We start from the raw sequence: 20,284 nt of genomic DNA on the forward strand, positions 1-20,284 counted from the left end.
CTTTAAAGGCAGAAGAAATTTGTTACAAACTGGCCAGAATACTTTCATAATCATGAGATTTAATAATTTGTATAGAAGGTGAAAAGCAAAAGTTGTACAAAAAGGTGCAGTGGTGGAGTGTAGGGAAAGAGAGGGAAAGAGAGATTGGTAGGTGGTTGGGTGGGTGGATGAATGGGTGGACAGAAAGGTAGGTACAAAGATAAACAGATGATTGGCTACAAAGATAGATTAAATAGATAGTGAGACTAGGTACATATGTCTTCGAATTAATGTTTTAAAAATATGTTTCTGGTCATACTGGAAGCCAACAAATTAGTTTAGAGCTCTGCCTTCTCTAACATATGTGGTAAAATATCCTGTTTTCTCACATTTCTTAATGACTGTTTGCTGAGATCATAGTCTCTGGCTTCAGCTTGACCTCTAGCTTGGACTCGTGTTATCAAAAAGGAGTTTATACTTTCTATTTTGCATACCTTTGAAGAATTCATTGCACTTTATAATCCCTCCTGTCTTTTTTTCAGTTGGAAATTGTGAAATTAAAGTTGTGAAGACATTCCGTATTTATTTACATGTAAAGTAAGGTCTGCTTCCTACTTCATTACCTGGTCCAACTATTATATGAAAAAGATATGCCTGAATTGTTACTGGGAAATAGTCTTCTTATTTCTAGCAAACTGAAATATCTTTTCATTTGTTTGCACACAAACTACTGACAGCTTTTGAGATAATGTAAGGTTCTTCCTGCATTTTCTAAAGAAGGATGTGAAGATCTAGAAATGATGTTTCTGTTTTACAGTATAAAATAAGCCGGTGATTTGCTCTGGAAGACTGGTTGAATCCTGTCACCCAGATCTTAATTTCTCCATTCTTTTAGCCTCTGTAGATCTACTATGGAATGAAAGTAAATTGCTTGTTAATTTGATCAGAGGTTAGTGGAATTTCCACATCTTCAGGCTCATTTGGCCTACATTCAGTTGTAAGCTAGAAGCATTTTATTGTTTATATACTTACTTGACTCAGATTTATAGAAAAAATAGGCAGATCTTTCAAAGAAATGGTAGCTTTGTACTTAAACAATATGAGTAACTTCATCATGAATTGTTTTGACACCTGATTAATGTTTGATATAATAAATCCCATAAAATGTCAAAGCTTATTTCAAAGAAAACTGTTTTTCCTTGTGTCAAAATTTGAAATGCAAATAATATCCATCTCTCTCATAATTATTATCTTTAACTGCAGGGTTTCCCCTCCCCTGTTGAAGCCCTAGGTATAATCTCACCATTTCAATACAGGCATTAATTTACTAATCCTCACAAAACTCATAAGATTTCTCAGTGTGCATGTACTTACTGCTGAGAAATAACTTAAGCAGAATAAAAGAAATGTTAGAGATAGACATTGTAATGATGTCTTTAAGCTAGAATATATGAAGTAACTATTTCAATCCTGCCTCTTTGCACAGAAGACTTGAGGCAGATTCAAGATATGTGTATATTTTTGTATGGAAATAAGATAATAATAACAGTGGTGAGAGAAATAAATAGGACAATCAGAAAGAAGAGTAGCTTCTGGATGCCCGTGGAAAGAATATGGTTAGTGAAGGCCTGGTCTGAGAAGGCAACCTTTGAACTGAGCTTGAACCTTGAGGTCACAGTGACTATGAGAGAGTCCAGTTGATGCCACCACTGCCATTAACAACAAGAAAATTGGAGATGACTCTTGGTGCCTCCCTTTCCTTCCCCTCACACGTCCAATCAGATAATAGGCCTGTCAGGGTACTTGTAAATCTCTCCCACATCAGGCCAGTTGTCACTTTTCTCCACTGCTACTACCCTTAATCCACAACAGCTCAGGTCTCCTTTCATGGACTCCCGAACCCTCTAAATCCATTCTACTGAGTTTGATTTCAAATATAAGAGTGATTAGACCACTCCTATTTAGACTCTTCAGTACATTCACATCACTCTTTTTTTTTTTTTTTTTTTTTTTTGCGGTACGCGGGCCTCTCACTGTTGTGGCCTCTCCCGTTGCAGAGCACGGGCTCCGGACGCGCAGGCTCAACGGCCATGGCTCACGGGCCCAGCCGCTCCGCGGCATGTGGGATCTTCCCGGACCGGGACACGAACCCGCGTCCCTGCATCGGCAGGCGGACTCTCAACCACTGTGCCACCAGGGAAGCCCCATTCACATCACTCTTAACACAATTTTCCAAAATCGTCGTCATGACTTCCAAAGTGAGACTACTCAATCTGCTCCTTGCTTACCTCTCCAGCTGCCTAAACCCCAGTGACAAGTGCCCTTTGTGCAGCACCCTTAAGACTCCCTGCCCCCCGCCCCCTCTCCTAAAAGCTGCTCTCTCTGCCCAGAAACTCCAGCCCTCATCCCAACCTAATTCCCTCTTTTCTATTTCATCTCAGATTACACATTCTTTCTCAGAGAAGTATTCCCTAAATTATTCCCTAACTTCATATACCAGGTTAAAATGCCTTTAAACTACTCTACCGCACTGGGATTCTGTATTGCCCTCAAAAAAAACTGAAATCAAATTCTTGTGCAGTTAATTTATTAATAGCTCTTCGCTTTCTAGTACGTAAGGTCCTGTTATTGGGAACCATTTTATCCCCAGACTTTAGCATAATACTATTAGAAATTCAAATTTTGGTTAAATAACAAATGAACATTTAGACTGAAGGAACAATTGTTGAAATTATAAGTAGAGGTAGAGATATTCTATTTTTTAAAAACTAGATATATATATTTAATACGTACAGACACACAATTTGTGCTATGTAGGTACCAAATTGAATTCTGAAGATAGAAAAATGTGCTTTTTCTTTCTGTTCTGCCTTTAGTGCCCTGTCTTCCCAAACCATGATTATTTAGACTTCGCTTTTTATATAGCATCCTCTTGGCTGTCTCTCCCTGCCAGTCCCCACCAGAATTTTATCTTACCAAGTCACCCTCAACTTATCTTTTAACTTTCAACTTATTGTTACTTTCTGTTGCTTTCCCACCTAATTTCCAGGTGTTTATTACCCCTGTACTATATTCCAATAACACCTCATATACATTCTGTTATTATGATTGCATTGTTGAATTAGTATTATCTGCCTTTATGCACCCTCCCCCGCAATACCAACTAGTAGAACGTGAGATTCCTGAGCGCAAGAGCCACATATAACATTTGTCTTTATTTCCTTAAGAAATAACCAGTGTCCAAATGATTGTTGAATGAATGAAAGAATTTTACTATGAATTCTTCAATTTTAAGAGGAAGAGAGGACCATAATGAATAACTGGTTATATTAGTTTTTATTTTACTTTAAAAACATGCTTATCACATTTTTATTATAAACATTTTTATAACTTATTTGTACTTTAGTTTTTTTCTTACAACTTCCTTGTTGGTGAACATTGAGTTCCACAGTTCTTTTGTGGGGTTAATTAGATTTATTCTTCATAAATAAACACTTGAGTGCTAAAATGTAGTTACTATTTTTAGGATAATCCACTAGAGATGTTCATATTTGACTCATGGTTTTACAACACTACACTATCTGCTTTGACACATATATCGGCAGCATCATTATCTTTTATGTTGAGAGCAGTAATATTTTGACTTATTAGTCATTTACATTTTCAACTTTTTCATTACTGTTCATAAAGAAAAAGTTTAAATTTTTATATTAGGGAGTTGCATAGGCCTCCTTTTTCATCTTATCATGTCCTACCCCAATGTTATAATAATTAATAATTGAAGACTATGTTTGTACAACTACACAGAAAAAGAAAAGAAATTGAATTACAATGTGAAAATACCTATTTTTTTCTGTTTGATAAGTAATTTTGTTTTTTATAATGTTCCCTGATAGCTGTAATGAAAGTCAGTACTTGCATCTTTAGTTTTGAAGATAATGTGTGAAAGAAAGCCTATTATCTCGTAGATCTCAGCCTTTTTCCAACAGCACCCATTTAAGTGAATCAAAAGACTCCAGAGGTCCATGTGCCTTGACATTTTCTCATAGAAAAAATATTATGTGGTAATAAAGGCATAGAAGAAAAACAATACAGTAATAATGATAATAAAACAATTATACAAGTGCATAATGCTTAACAAAGTAAAACAATAGTAATTCCACAAATAGATTCATTTTTATAAGAATAGCATAGGTGGGAAACTACAACAAATGCAAGACTCTATGGATGGTGGATGTGGCATCTGTCACCCCATTGATCTCCAGGGTTGATTCGGCTGATCTGGCTGGCTAGGCAGTTGTCCCCTTCCTCCCTCACCGCTCCACGTGCATCCCTTCCAAAGCTGCTCGCTTGGTTGAAGAGGATGACCTTTCCCAATAGAGGAGGACCATTCTTCAGTCAAGGGTATATGAGTAGGTATGCTCCCCTGCTAGAACCTCCAATCAAGCTCTCAAGGTCCATTTGTAGGAGAACATAGGGTAGTCAAGCTTCCAAGACTCTAGACATATCCAAATGAAGTGCTGTATGTGGCAGTCTGCCTTTCTATAAAAAAAAAAAGGACTCTATGAGTGGTGCATTGATTAAAAGAATACCCCTTTGGAAAATTATAGGAATTCCAGCTATCTGGATACTCACGTGCACAGGAGTTTTGCAACATTGTCAAGCAATTGTATCAGGTGTTCAGACTTACTGATGGAATATTGAATTTGAATACTTCATGAGTACTAGCATTTCACCAATTTAATTAACGAATACTGAATTTTATAAATCATTAATTGATTTACTAGATTACCAGTAAGTAGCCCTAAATTATATGTAATGATTAAATGTATGGATTATAATCACATTTACGTCACTTTGTGACCACTTAAAAGTACTTTCATGATCCATCAGTGGGTCTACATTGACTTTGTTACACACTTATCCTTGAACCTTACAATCTATTCCATTTGGTCTTACAAGTATCTCAGGTTTTCAGGTCCTGACCATAATTTACAAATTCAAAAATTTAGTGGAAGTGTTTTTTTTATTTTAAGCGTTTCTAAAAAGTATCAATTAACTATATAATAATACTTTAACATATTCTTCTTGTAATACATTAATATTCTTCTTGTAAAATTTAAACATTGCAGAAAAGGATTTGTTTTTTGATTTCCATCTTTCAGATTTTGTTCTATGTGTTTAAACATATACACATATATATAAATGTAAAATATTTACATATAATATTTATTTTTCATAGGTAACATGTTTATATGCTACTCAAGTTGTGTGTTTATATTTCACTAATAACATACCTATATATATTAGCATATAAATAATTTTTATACTTGCATTTATTTTAACTCAATATTACATGTTGAAGATTAACGTTAACAATATTGTTCTCCTTCATACTTTTAAACTGTTGGTTAATATTCCATAGTATTTATATACATAAGCAGTTTTCCACAGTCATAGCCCATTTTGTTTTCTATTATAAGCAAGCTAGAATGAACATCTTTGAACATATCTCTTTCATAACAGTGGGATTATTTTTTTATGGTTGATAGTGATAAGAGAAATCTCTGTCTTATACAGTCTTCACATTTCAGAGTTTAATAGACACTAGTAATTTACTCTACATAGGAAGTATGCAAATATACACATTCAGTAGTAGTTTATGATGGTCATATACATTTTTACAAATCTTTGCCAACACTTTGTTCTTAAACTATTTTTATGTTTTTGAATTAGGATTTTTCTATATACTTGAGAATGTGATTGTTAGCAATTTAGTTATTCCAATTTCTCCAATTTATTCATGTTTCTTTAACACTCAATACTGCTACAAACATTTATTAAGCATCCCTGAATAGATAGTGATAACCTATTTGACTAAGAGGTTTTGTTGTGCCCCTTATAGCTTTCTGGATATCCATTAGGAAGATAGCCTTACAAAGAGAGGACCTTTCTGTTCGGGATCCTAAGTTCTGTATTAGACTGTGTTAAAAGTAGAAAAAGAGAAGAAAAGAAAATTTTCTAAATAATGACACTATTATATATTTAAGTAGTAATAGAGCAGGCTAAAGTCAGGAAAGATCCATGCCAAACCATTAACAATCTCTGGGAAGTGGGAATATATAGAGGCAAAAGAAGAGACATTCATGATTTTTGCATTGCATACCTATATCTGTATTGTGTAAATGTTTTATAATCTTATTTTAGTCTATTAGTTTAAAAATGATAAAGGACATGATAAATTGGGAAATTACACTTACTTTTCTTTTTAAGTTCCCCAGGCCTTCCTTATAAGCTAATATATATTCCTGTCTTATTACCCAGAGCTATCAAATTTGCTCAAGTAATCATAGGGTATTAGTCTATCTCTTTTAACATCTTTGGATTGTTGACAATTTGAAAAATTCTTGTAGAATATACTTGAAAAAGCAGCACATACTTTCAGAAAAGGAAAGTGCTAGAAACTAACCAATAGTTTGCTACCTAATACATTGGGAACAAAATCTCTTACTTAGTAAGAAGATGAACAGCACTTTGAAAAGCAGGGATTTTATTTGGAATTAAATTTTCACAGAGTTTAGCAGCCAGTGAGTATTCATTGTGAACTAAGTGCTAAACTAGGCATAATGGAAAATTTGTACTGGCCTCTGTCAGCATCCAATTTAGAAACGCATAGAGAAAAGTCATGGGGCAAACCTTAGACTTAACCACCCAGATGGGTAAACTAAGAACAATTTCTAGAAGTTAGATTCCTCAGGAGGAGCTTCCTAAAGGCATGAATTTCAAGTTAGGTATTGAAGAAAATAATGGATTAGCAGGGAAACTTAAGGAATGTATACCAAGTAAAGATGGGATTTAATAACTTTCTTGCCTCAATGATTAAAACATATGCAAAAACAATTGTCCAAAGAAACCAATAAAATTACTTATTTAAGATCTCTTTCCTTTTTGTTCTGTTTTCAAAATTGTAGTTGAAATCTGGAGAGACAGCTGCCAACATTGCTAGAGAACTGGCTGAACAGACAAGAAATCACTTGAACGCTGGAGATATCACTTATTCAGTCCGGGCCATGGATCAGCTGGTAGGCCTCCTAGATGTACAGCTCCGGAACTTGACCCCAGGTGGAAAAGATAGTGCTGCACGAAGTTTGAACAAGGTAAGGACCTTTGTTACATGTATCTTTAAAGTTGTAAAATCAGTAAGACTTCCCTGATTAATTTCTTTCTTTCCATAAAATCAGATCATTCTAAAGAGAATTGCTAGCTATATTCAATTCACTTCACTACTGCAGTATAATAATGACCTTATTTGACTTTCAATCTAAGGAACAATAAATGAGATCTCTCTATATGTATTTTGAAATTACAATTCTATTTTCCATAGTACTCTTTTGTATGCTAAATTCGGGCAGGGTTACTATAGATAAATGCCATTTCTTTTGGGTTTTTTTCCCCCTTTCAAACCTTTATATTAATATAATTAACAGTAAAACAAATGTCTAATCAACAAGCAGAAATTTAGAAAATAACAATGAAAAAGGATATTAGTAATACATTATAGATTTTTTTAAAATAATTTAACCTAATTAATATTACATTAAAAACCTCATAGGGCAAGTATTTGTTTTAATTTTTATTTCCTTTTGATTTTTAAATTACTGATTTTGTATCATTACCATTATAACTTAAAAGGTTTAAATGTGTTTCAGCAACTTTGAATTGTAACTAATAAAAATAATTTATTTTTTAAATTTTAAGGAATTTTATGTATTTTAATTTATATTTATAAATCTACTATATATTTATATACATTATATACTCATATATAAGCATTTTATATATAACCTATACACATATAAGCATTTTATTTACATAAGTATGTAAAATATATTTAATATATTTATAAAGAATATCATTTATTTATGTAACAAAATATCACATGGTAAAAAGATACTAGAATGCTGCCATCAGATAACATGTATTCCCTGAATGGCATTTTTGTAGTAAAGATAATCGGTTATTGAAACTTGATTTTAAGGTCTCAAATATCAGTGATAATCTTATTACTTAAAAAAGCAAGAATTTGGCAGTGACCCTCTAATGTCCTGTATGAAATTCACTAAATGAACATTCCCCTTTAGAATGAAAAAATAACTTTGCAGACTGGTCTTTATTATGTTTATTTCTTTTCTGTCTTATTAGACTAGGAGTCTCACTCATGAGATGGAAGAAACTTTTTTAAATAATAATGGTTCGACATTAAAAAGCTAGATATTTTATCTGTCGGTTTTTCCTGCAATTTCATCCTCAGAAAATAGATTCAGTTTTATCAATTAGATATAAATTATTACTAAAGTTTTTTTCATGCTGAGCAAAAAGGAGTTATTTTTGTCATTCATATTCCTGATAGAATCTCAACCAAGCCGCTGGCAGAATATAATCCACAGCTGCCTATGTAGTCTGGGCATGCTGTGATTTTAATGTGTTATTACCCAGGCTGACTGGAGGCTATTAATGAATATTGCTGCCAGCTATTGTTATCATAATGTACTGGATATAGTAATTTCTATTAATGTTACGTATCCATACCATTACTTGTTATAGCAATACTTTGTATCTTTATTTAAAAATGGTGTCGATGTCTGACAATATCGGGTAAACCTGGCAATTAATGTCACATTCTAACTAGCTACAGCTAATCAGCTTGCCTAGTCTGAATATCAAATAACTGCATAATGGACAAATTTTCATTTGTGAAGCTTTTTAATGCTCTCTTTTGTTTCTTATTTGGCTCTTTTCAGCTGTTTATATAACGTGGTTTGTTATATGTTAATTTGCATGATGGGGTAAGAAGATGGGAGGGCAGAGGTTATTCACATGCTTCCTGGCTGGCTCTCATTTCCTGTGGTTCCCACTGTTCCCTGAAGCAGTTTTAACCCATCAGATTTGCAAAGTCAACTTGGTACAAATCAATTGCGCTCCACATTGAAATTCTGGAGGGTTTAGAGACCTGCTAAACCAAAATGAGAGTCAGTGACCCAAATGACAGTGCTGACAATTTACTTGCACTCATTCCTCACTTAATTCTTTAGAGGAGTAACTGCTCTATGCTCATTGAAGAATGCATGAATTAAAGTGGGAGAGTATTAGCCACACAAAAGGCATCAGAGTAACTGCTTCTTAAAACTGGGTAATTTTCTCCTTGAACAATCGAGGCTCCTGAAGGAAAATAATAGGGAAAAGGAGGAAAACTACAACCTAATTTATAAAATTTGTAGTCATTTATTTAAACAGAGCAAATATATGTATTAATTATTCATTTTATCACCAGGAAAAAATGTTTGGGACTGAGTATGAGTTGCTGTTAACCTTTTGCCCAGAAAAACATCATTCTGTATGAAAACAAAGAAACACACAGAAACAGGCTTCTTATCCCACAGAAGTTTCTAAAATGTATAAAACTTTTAGTCAAAACCATCAAAAGGAATTCTTCAAGAAATAAAAACAAGATAAATCACAATATCGATTGCATTCTTTTAATCAGAAGTTACTTATCTCTTGGTATTTGTCCCTTAGAATCAAATAGTCAAATGAATGGGCATTTCTATTTTCTCAATAAATAGAACTTTTTGTATGTATGAACAAATGGTTTGTGGGACACATTAACCACCTAAAAATCTGTAAACCACAGACAATTTACTATCTTTAAAAAATGGGTTCCAAATTTTTGACATAATTTACTTAACTTCCTAGATCTTCATTTGTGGCCCATGAATTAATAACTAACGTCATGTCAAATGAATCATGTCAAATGAATGAAGTATATTGATTTTTACTAATTTCTACTAAATTTAGTCTAAGATTTCTTTCCATCATTAACAGCTTTATACCATCCAGTTATCACTTGGGTTCTGAAAAGCTGTTAGTTACTATTTTTCAAGCTGTTGCTGACATTTTGCTGCTGCTTAGCTTTCATTCTCTTCTTGAAAGTAGTGCACAACAAAATAAGGTGTTTGTGTAGATGTGTTCTTTTATTTTTCTTGTTTTCTTCTGTCACTAACTTGTTTTTTCTATTCTGTGTTTAATCTGCTGTCTTAATGGATTCAGCTTCAGAAAAGAGAGCGCTCTTGCAGAGCCTATGTCCAGGTACTTTCTGCGTTTTTATAAATGTGTTAAGTTGTTGAATTGCCTCTGTTGGTGATAGCATGTATGGGCATCCGATAGAAAGATGATAATGTATCCTGTTGAGCTAGAAGAATTTCAGGGAGGGCATGGAGGGTGGGAATGGAAAGTTATATGAAAGCGTATGTGCTAAAAAGAAATTTGACAGTGCCAGTGCTCTATCATACAAGAGAAGCACAGACTAGCATAGAGGTGCAACTTTGGGTGTGAGAATTTTGATCATCACTGAAAGGTGAGTTGGGTGTAATATATAATAAATCTCTAATTTCTTCAGAGAGGTGGGTATGAAAACATTTCATTCCTATGTTGGTCTAGCTAATATTTGAGTAGCAAGTCATCCAGAAATGACACTCAATCAAATAAGACAACAATTCCAGGATACTTGGAATATCATGCTTCTGTGCCAAATTAATCAAGACAAGCTGTGACGATCTTACTCTTCCACTTATTATAAACACATGAATCTGAATGTAAGTGTAATTTTTCCTCCAGTTGTAATTTGTTTCTAAGCAAGATAAAAAACATTTCTACTGTTTATGAGTTCTTTGTGAAAAAGAATCCCAGAAGCAAGCTTCATAGTTATTTTTAGAATAAGGGAAAGAAGGGAGGGGAGGGGAGAAGAGGAGAGGAGAGGAGAGGAGAGAAGGGAAGGGGAGGGGAGGGGAGCGGAAGGGAGGGGAGGGGAGGGGAGGGAGGAGGGAGGAACAAAGGCAGGCAAGGTCAAATGACAAATTCAAACCACAAAGCTATTTAGTAATGACTTTGATGTGCTATATTCAAGGAAAAACAATCCATGGGTTGAGGCAGTAAGTGCCTCACCATCAGTGGTGCACTCTCCCTGAGGGATGTTGGACAGGAGTGAGTTTTATAGAGACAACTCTAAACAGGGCGCGATTGGCAAGGAGGTTGGGGATTTCCTTATAAGGCTAGCAGGTCCTGTTTTCTAGGGTAAGGTGAGCTAGCTAACTCTGAGTTGGAGGATTGTGATCAGTGTATGTGAGGTTTCCTTGACAGTCATTTCCCATAAGTACAGATTTAGATTTGTGATGTGGACCAGGCCACTAGGGTGGCCCCCATTTTGTGGGTCCCAAAATACAAAGTAACTTTATCAGAAGTAAGAAAAAATATGAAACTGTGTGACTGTCAACTTTACTCCCTATGTGTATATATCATAGCATTTTTAAGGGGAAGGCCAACTACATTTATGAAGAGAGATACCTTCAAGACCCAAATCACTGGTTCTCAGATTAGTAGTCCAGAAAATACACAGTATCAGTTTATTCACAATAAGGGCATTTTGTGAGACAGTCATTTAAAAGGAAAAAAATAATAATTTGAACATTGAACAGAGATTAGGAAGAAAAGGTTTTAATTTGCATTTAACTTTATAAATTAATGAATCTTTGTATTTAAGAAGCTGTTCAGGTTTATTTTTCTAAGGTTTTGGGAAAGAAATTGCTTGAGGGGGGGTTTATGTATATATATTGCTTAGTGTGTGCCATAGACAGAGAAATGAAGTACTCTTCAGCATTGAAAGTGGAGGATCATTTTTTTTTTTTTTTTCGCGGTATGTGGGCCTCTCACTGTTGTGGCCTCTCCTGTTGCGGAGCACAGGCTCCGGACCCGCAGGCTCAGTGGCCATGGCTCAGGGGACCAGTCGCTCCGCGGCATGTGGGATCTTCCCGGACCGGGGCACGAACCCGTGTTCCCTGCATCGGCAGGCGGACTCTCAACCACTGCGCCACCAGGGAAGCCCCTGAGGATCATTTTTGAGCAATATTAAGATTGTTTTTTATTATAATCTATGCTATCCCTTTAATGGGGCCTTGGAGATAATTAGCCTTTCAGTATTTAAATCTATGAAAGGCATGGTCATTCAAACATGAATCTCTGATGGAAAATTAATAGCACAGTTTATTCAGTAGCTGATTTCCTGGTGTTGTAATTGACTGGCTATGAATAAATGTTTCAGCTATTGACTAAACATCTGATAAGACCAAATACAAACAGAATATTGGTGAAGCAGAAATGCTGTGCTCACTATAACACAGCATTATTTCTATTCCTTTTATTGTAGGTCATTATTCTATGAAATTCTATAGTGAATAATACCTTAAACTTTAGTCTATTTGAATTTTAAAGGCTTATGTTGCCTATTATTTCTATGTTCAGAGCACATTCTGAGCTACCTATGACATAGGTATGAAATACATTTGAAATGTTTTATGCATTAAATTTGAAAAAATATAATTATTTAGTTATCACAAGATTCTTAAAAAAAATTTCCTTTCTATGGGCACAAGCAGTGATTCTCCTAGGTTTGATTTTGACCATCTAAACACATTTAGCTTTTAATTTTTTAGAAATACAGTGTCTATTTTATGAATTATCTAGATCTACTTTTTATTTCTTGCTTCCCACTTTTTATTCCACAAAAAAAAAAAAAGTGAAATCTGGACTGTCAGCCGTCAGCTATGATAACTCATCTATAGGTGAACAATTAAAAGATAGTTGCTCTGATTTTTTAAATAATATGTGAATCTCCTAAAACCCATTATTCTTTTGTCTCAAGGATTTTAACAAAAAAAAAAAATTGGGTCAAATATATTTTATTTTTCTTTATTTAGTTGTAATTTTAGATTATATTAAAATCCTTGTTGACTATCAAAAGATAGATATTGACATGTCATAGTAAAAATAGCATTACCGTATTGCAGGCATAATACATACCTTCATTTAGGAGAGGGCTTTAAGTTTTATGCCAGAGATAACAAATAAGGTTTGTGTTACATATGCATATTAAGTAGCTACCATGATATAATATTACCAGGAGGGACCTTAGAGATGAAGATGAGTGAGTTGAGATCTGGAGAGATGAAATGACTGGACCAAGGTCACACAACTAGCACCAATGGCACTAATGCTGCTGTCCCGTTGTGCATCCAGTGCTTCTTCAACACCATGATTAAGAATAGGGCTTCCCTGGTGGCGCAGTGGTTGAGAGTCCACCTGCCGATGCAGGGAACACGGGTTTGTGCCCCAGTCCAGGAAGATCCCACATGCCGCGCGGAGCGGCTAGGCCCGTGAGCCATGGCCGCTGGGCCTGCGCGTCCAGAGCCTGTGCTCCTCAGTGGGAGAGGCCACAACGGTGAGAGGCACGCATACCGCAAGAAAAAAAAAGGAATAACAGTGATTTATTATGAAGAATAAATATGTTCATTAGGCACTGTGGCCATAATTGTGCAAAGCATTCTGCATAAATTCTTAATATTCAAAACAACCTTATGATATAAGTTATTGCTATTCTTAACTTAGAGAAAATGTGGCACAGGAAGCATTAAATGACTTTCACAAAATTACACAATAATAATTGAGGGGCTCCTGAATTCAAAGTTAGGTCTTCCTGATTCAGAAACTCATGCTCTCATTCGCCAAAATAATGTGATTGCGAAACTGACATTATTTGGTGTTAGAAGTCAAGATATATTATTTGGTTTATATTTATTGATTTATGGTACTGTATTTCAGGAATGGTATAAAGTATAACAATTTTTTCTAAATTTCTCCTTTTTGTGAGATTGAGCTCAAATGGCTGTGTGGTGATTATTTTGTACTCCTATAGCCAGGTCAAATACAAACATAATTTACTTTGAGGTCATTTGGTTTTCAGAGGAGACTGTGATTTAAAAATTATCATATTGAGAGAAGAAAAAAGCAGTAGAAAATATTCTAACTCTATGTTAAAGGAGGAACAGTCAAACTGTTTTCCAAAGTGACCACACCATTTTACATTTCCACCAGCAATATGTGAGGGTTCCAATTTTTCCACATCTACGGCAGCACTGTTATTTTCTCTTTTTGATTATAACCATCCGAGTACATGTGAATTGCATAAGTTCTTAACTCTAGTGGTGGAATGGGGACAGGGGAAGTTTTAGGAGGGTAATCCATGAACGAATAAAAAAATTATATGGCTCCAAAGAGAGGTCTGTGTTTTCATGAGAATCTGAGAGTAGAATGTGACCTCAAATAGCTTAAGAACAACTGCCTTCATGTTCTATAAATGTAACCAGAACTTATATTTATATTTTTTTCTCATTTTTCAATCCCAAGTTCCCATCTTTTAAATAGTAATGTTTGTTAACATTGTTCTTCTCTTTAGCAGAAACTATTAAAAATTACTAGCGTTCATTTTTTACTGCTTTAAAAGCAGGACATTTTCCTAGTTAAGAAACATGTTTTGATATTTATCAGCAGTTTCTTTTGTCCTCCAAATCTCAGAGGTGGCATGGACTCCCTAGAGTCTGCAGTCGATCTTGCTTAATGGGAAATATAAGTACATACAGTTTTTGATGTGAATCTTCTGAGTCATTCTTTGGAACCTACTATTATTTGCATAGTTGGGCTGAGAACTGATCAGAAAAAATTGGTAAATAGATGCAAATTTTTTTTAAAAGACACATATACATGCATACCTGGTTTCCTCCCTCTTCCCATCCTTCCTCATCCTTCCTTAAATTTTTCTTTCCTTTTTTTCAAAGGCAGATAGTCTATGTATTCTTTAAATCTTACCAAGTATTTGTAATAAGGTCTCTTTTTATTTCAGTTTGGAATTATAGTTTGCTTTTTTTGTTTATTTTATTTATTTATTTTGTTTGTTTCACCTTCATTATCCACTAGAAATCTGTATCCTAGGTACCATCAGTGTGAAAGCAATCTCTATATTCAAAACTATGTAAAAAACATCACATAGTAGTTAACGACAAAAACATTCAAGAATTACTAGTTCAGCACATGTGCCCAGTAATTTTATCAGTACTGGGAACATAGCAGTGCCCATAACAGGCCAAAATCCCTGCTCTCTCTCCTGGGGTGAAACGTCCAGTAGCAGAATATAAACAGTATGCTAAGTATGTGAAATATATGGTATGTGAGATGATGATAAATGTTACGGAGAAAAATAGAGCAAGAAACACATCACTGAGGTGGCATTTCAGAAAAACTCTGAAGGAGTGAACTGTGAAGATATGCAGGAAAAAGCATTCCAGCAGAGAAAACAAAGTTTCTGAGGTGGAAATATGCCCGTGTTGTCCAGGAAGCGAATGCAACTGGAGGAGAGTGAAAGAGAAGAGGATAACAGGACATTAATCTGTGGGGCAGCGAGGGCCCAGATCTGATAGACCATCGTAAGGACTTCAACTTTTACTCATAGACACACAGGAAACCACTGCAGGTTTATGAGCAGAAGGATGACATGATGTGATGTGTTTTGAAAGTGGAGAATAGGGCTTCCCTGGTGGCGCAGTGGGTGAGAGTCCGCCTGCCGATGCAGGGGACACGGGTTCGTGCCCCGGTCCGGGAAGATCCCACATGCCGCGGAGTGGCTAGGCCCGTGAGCCATGGCCGCTGAGCCTGAGCGTCCAGAGCCTGTGCTCCACAACGGGAGAGGCCACAATAGTGAGAGGCCCACATATCGCAAAAAAAAAAAAAAAAAAAAAGTGGAGAATAGATTCTAGCAGGAAAAGTAAGGGCTGAAACAGGGGTGACCATTTGGGCAATAACAACATTCACTTGGAACAGGATATGAGTGCGGGATGCTGAGATAATTCTTCAGCTTTGGGAATTTTTTTAAGGGGAACAAACAGGATTCGCTAAGGGGTTGTATGTGAAGTGTCAGAGATAGGAGTTGGGATGACACAAAGTGTTTTGACTGAGCAACTGGAAGGATGCAGTCACCATTTATTGAGATAGTCAATCTGTGACCAATTTGGGAGGAGCACAAAAAGATCTTCACTCAGGGGCATGTTAAGTTGGAGATTCTTATTAGGTATGCAATATTGATGGTAAATATACAGTTAGATATACGAGCTTGAAATTTACCTGAGAGGTCAAGCTAGACATAATCATTTAGTAATGTTTCACTTAGAGTGGCATTTTCAGCCAATGTACTAGATGAATTCATCAAGGAAATGAGTGTAGAAAGAGAAGAGAATCTAGAGCTGAGCCCCAGGACACTGTCATATGATGAGGTCAGGGAGAGGAAGAGGAACCAGCCGTAGAGACTAATGACCAGCCTTAAAGAAGGAGTAGGACCTGGAGAGTATGGCATCGGGGAGTCAACTCAAGTTCTTGTTTCATGGAGAAGGAAATGATGTCAAGTGCTGCTGAATCTGCTCAGAAACGCTGATACAGGGGTTTCCCTGGTGGCGCAGTGGTTGAGAGTCCGCCTGCAGATGCAGGGGACGCGGGTTCGGGCTCCGGTGCGGGAGGATCCCACATGCTGCGGAGCGGCTGGGCCCGTGCGCCATGGCCGCTGAGCCTGCGCGTCCGGAGCCTGTGCTCCGCAAAGGGAAAGGCCTGCGTACCGCAAAAAAAAAAAAAAAAAAAGAAGAAAGAAAATGCTGATACAGCTTTTCAATTATAAAAGTAACGTCAACTTTTGATGAATTTTAAAATTCCAAAGCCCATATATCTATATTATTATATGTACTGCATAAACATTTTTACCTATTGCTTTCATTTTTTTCTCTGTAATGCATGCAGACTTTCTGTGAACCAAAGTTGCTACTTGCACCTTTGACAAAGTGCAGATTGAATTATGCCAGTTTTACTTGTGTGCCTTTGGTGCATGAGACAAGAAAGATTCTAACGTCCATTTATACTGCTAGGAAGAAATTAATGAGTATTTTCAAGTTTCTTGTTTGGTCACTTAATTGGCTGTGTGACAAAGAGCTCCATGGTGCATGTCAAACGACTTTCTGAGTCCTCTAATGATTTGTGCTTTGCTTGACTTGTGATACTATTCTGTGTGGCCTGTCAGGCTGGATATCCTTGTTAAAGTGGCTAGAATAAATTGGCTAGTGGTGTGCATACAATGTAGTATATTAACTGCAGCAACGGGGAGTACTTTTAGCAGCTCTTTCAGGAGATTTCGATGTTTGCCCATAAGCATCAAAGCCAACCCAAACTTTCATTTAATATAATTAAAAGGACATCTGAAAGTAGTTTGAATCACACCAGGTTCTTGAGATTTGGTAACCCTTTGTTAAAACCTTGTGAACTTAATATATTTCTCAGCTTGATAAATCTGCACTTGATTTGAGTCAGTAAGAGAAAAAATATAAATCTGCACCCTGCATGTTTCTGGTGCCCTGAACCTATTTCTAAAAGACTTTGGGATCAAAGAAAGTAACTTCCATCTACAAAGCAGAGTAGTTTTCTTTAGATAAAGAAGATATAAGAATTCTTTTCTATAAGTTGCAGTCACTAAATGCTGTTGTAAAGCAATTGTTGAATCAAAAGATAGTAAAACCATATGGAATGTAAGCAGTGTAAATTATTCAGGTTATTATTTAAGAGCATAGGTAGGTCAGTTCATAAATCTTAATAATTTGAAAACCTCTAAAGGACAATGACAGATGTTGATGAGGGAGTTCCTGCTTTGACGTGCAAAGAACATCATTTTGGGAATCTCTCAAAATTCCCATGGCTAATGTGTCAGGTCAGGCAGAGATGGCCACTTTACAAAGTCATTTCTGACTCTTCCAGTTTGCACATTTCCTGTAAGTAAACAAAATGTTCCAGCTGCTGTTTCTATATACGTGGCTTGTAAATGCTTCAGGAAGTAATTCTAATAAGGGTGGAAAAAAAAAAAAGCCCTTTTGTTTTTAAATAAAATGTTTTCACTTAAAACAAAAGTATTTTCTCACTTTTCACCAAATTTTATTTTCTTCTGTCTTATAACTTCTTGATCAAAGCCTAGATAACTACTTAATTGTAAAATTGTTTATTTAAAGTCCATTCTAACGCATCTTGGCTTTCCGAGCATGAGTTTACTTTCAGAAAAGTTTTAAATACGTAGAATATAAATAGATATACTTTCTACGCAAACACAAGAGAATGGACATCAATTTACTTTGTTATTTCTTTTTTTTTTTTTTTTTTGTGGTACGCCGGCCTCACGTTGTTGTGGCCTCTCCCGTTGCGGAGCACAGGCTCCGGATGCGCAGGCTCAGCGGCCATGGCTCATGGGCCTAACCGCTCCGCGGCATGTGGGATCCTCCCGAACCGGGGCACGAACCCGTGTCCCCTGCATCGGCAGGCGGACTCTCAACCACTGCGCCACCAGGGAAGCCCTACTTTGCTATTTCTTTAACAGCATTATAATCATGTACCTAACCAGAAGGAAAAAAATACATTTAAAATAGAATTACAGATTTAAGGTCCTACTTTCTGGTACAGGTCAGGAAAGCAATGGAAGTTTTAAGGTGTCATTTGCAGTAGAGTAGTTCCTTGATGGCTTGGAACCAAACAAATGATTTTTTAATACTGCTCCCAACAGAGTTATAATTCTGATATTTTCCCTTATCAGCCAGTAGTAACAGAAACTTAACTATGACAACTTAAACTAGGGCTTTATTTTCATTAAGTAAAAAGGAAATGCAGCCGAAACGGTTCAGGATTAGTGTGAAAACTCCGTATCAGAGACCAAGGCTTCATCTGCTTTTCTGCTCTATTGTCTTTAGCACATGGGTTTCCATCCTCAAAATGACAAGATGGTTACTTAGCATCCGTGCTAATTTTTACATAGAAAGAAGCATAAGGACAGGTAGCTATTTATCTCTGTTAGAACTTTCCAAATGTCTCACCCAACTATATTTGACCATTTCCCCTACTTCTGACCATATCCCTTGGGCTACTCAGGGATAGCCCAAGGGATTTAGCTTTGCATAGCTAAATGCTTCATTAATAGGTATACTTTTGCAGCTGGGCATAACTATATCTATTAATGTCCAGTGATTCTATATCTAAAACAAGAGAATTATTGGGCAAACAGTATTCTTAGATGCAACCAAAAATACTTTTTCTCATTTAATGGTACATATTGATATATTCATCCAGTTTTGATGTAATAATCTACCAGAGTTATGACAATACCAATGGTTACTTTTAAGCCCTAAGTATAGATTAAAATGTTCTTTTGATTGTTCTCTTATAGTATGAAAGCAATCATTTTTGTTAAAAGGAAAAAAAAGATTATTTCAGATTATTTCTGAATAGCTAATATAGGTATATGGTTTAAAATTCAAAAAGTAGAATAATAGGTATGGCTCCTTCCCACTGAGCCTGCTGCATTGCTAACTCTGGGGCACGCCACTGACATTGTGACCTATTTCAGTGGTACCCTCTTGGAGTTGTGTGGTGCAAGCAGCCCTACCTCTCTCCCCAGTCATTCAGATCTCCTTCCTTACTGTTATCAGTCTCTTAAATATCCTACCAGAAAGACAATTTTTACTCACATCCATGTTTCTTTATAAATTTTGTCATACAATCACAAAACAGTACTGTTCTCTTTACCTACAACTAGTACTTAGGGAGTAGCTGCGGCAGACCCACATTATGTGGTAGCATTCCACCACTGAGAAGAATAAGCATATAGAGATGATCACAAGGTACACTTGTATCACAGTTTATATCAACAAAAAGACTTAACTGTATCAGTAGGAAACCAGTTGAATAAAATGCTACACCAAATAGTGGAATAATCTTTAGCCACAGAAAGAATGAGGTAGATCTCGTATTGACTTAGAAAGATGGGTATAATACAGTAGCAAGTAAAAAAAAAAAGGCAAGCAAGCAAAAAACCAAACAAATAACGTTATTATGGTGATCACATCTATCTGTATGTATGTGTAAATATTTACGAGTCTGGAGGGGCCCACAACTAACTGTCAAAGAAATTCCTTTTGGGAGAGGTGGGTGTTATTCCATAAATAGACTTTCCAGTTTTAATGTATATATTTATGTATTTTCAACTGTTCACAACGTATACTTTTTTTTTTTTACATCTTTATTGGAGTATAATTACTTTACAATGGTGTGTTAGTTTCTCCTTTATAACAAGTGAATTAGTTATACATATACATATGTTCCCATATCTCTTCCCTCTTGTGTCTCCCTCCCTCCCACCCTCCCTATCCCACCCCTCTAGGTGGTCACAAAGCACCGAGCTGATCTCCCTGTGCTATGTGGTTTTCCACTAGCTATCTATTTTATGTTTGGTAGTGTATATATGTCCATGCCACTCTCTCATTTTGTCACAGTTTACCCTTCCCCCTCCCCA

At 35.9% G+C, this 20,284-nt stretch overlaps 1 protein-coding gene across 1 annotated transcript in view; it reads left to right on the plus strand.

Annotated features, from left to right (window-relative positions):
- LOC111169173 (adhesion G protein-coupled receptor L3) overlaps positions 1-20,284 on the plus strand; it is a 192,678-nt gene that overhangs the window by 156,553 nt on the left and 15,841 nt on the right. The window contains exon 5 of the mRNA XM_089911258.1: positions 6,951-7,136. Within this exon, the coding sequence (XP_089767384.1) occupies positions 6,951-7,136 (186 nt within the window). The remainder of the gene's footprint in view (positions 1-6,950; positions 7,137-20,284) is intronic.

This window comes from Delphinapterus leucas, chromosome 5 (assembly GCF_059928025.1).
Source record: "Delphinapterus leucas isolate spDelLeu-1000000601 "Yukka" chromosome 5, BTC_Dleu_Yukka2, whole genome shotgun sequence".
In the NCBI taxonomy this organism is placed as follows: Eukaryota; Metazoa; Chordata; class Mammalia; order Artiodactyla; family Monodontidae; genus Delphinapterus; species Delphinapterus leucas.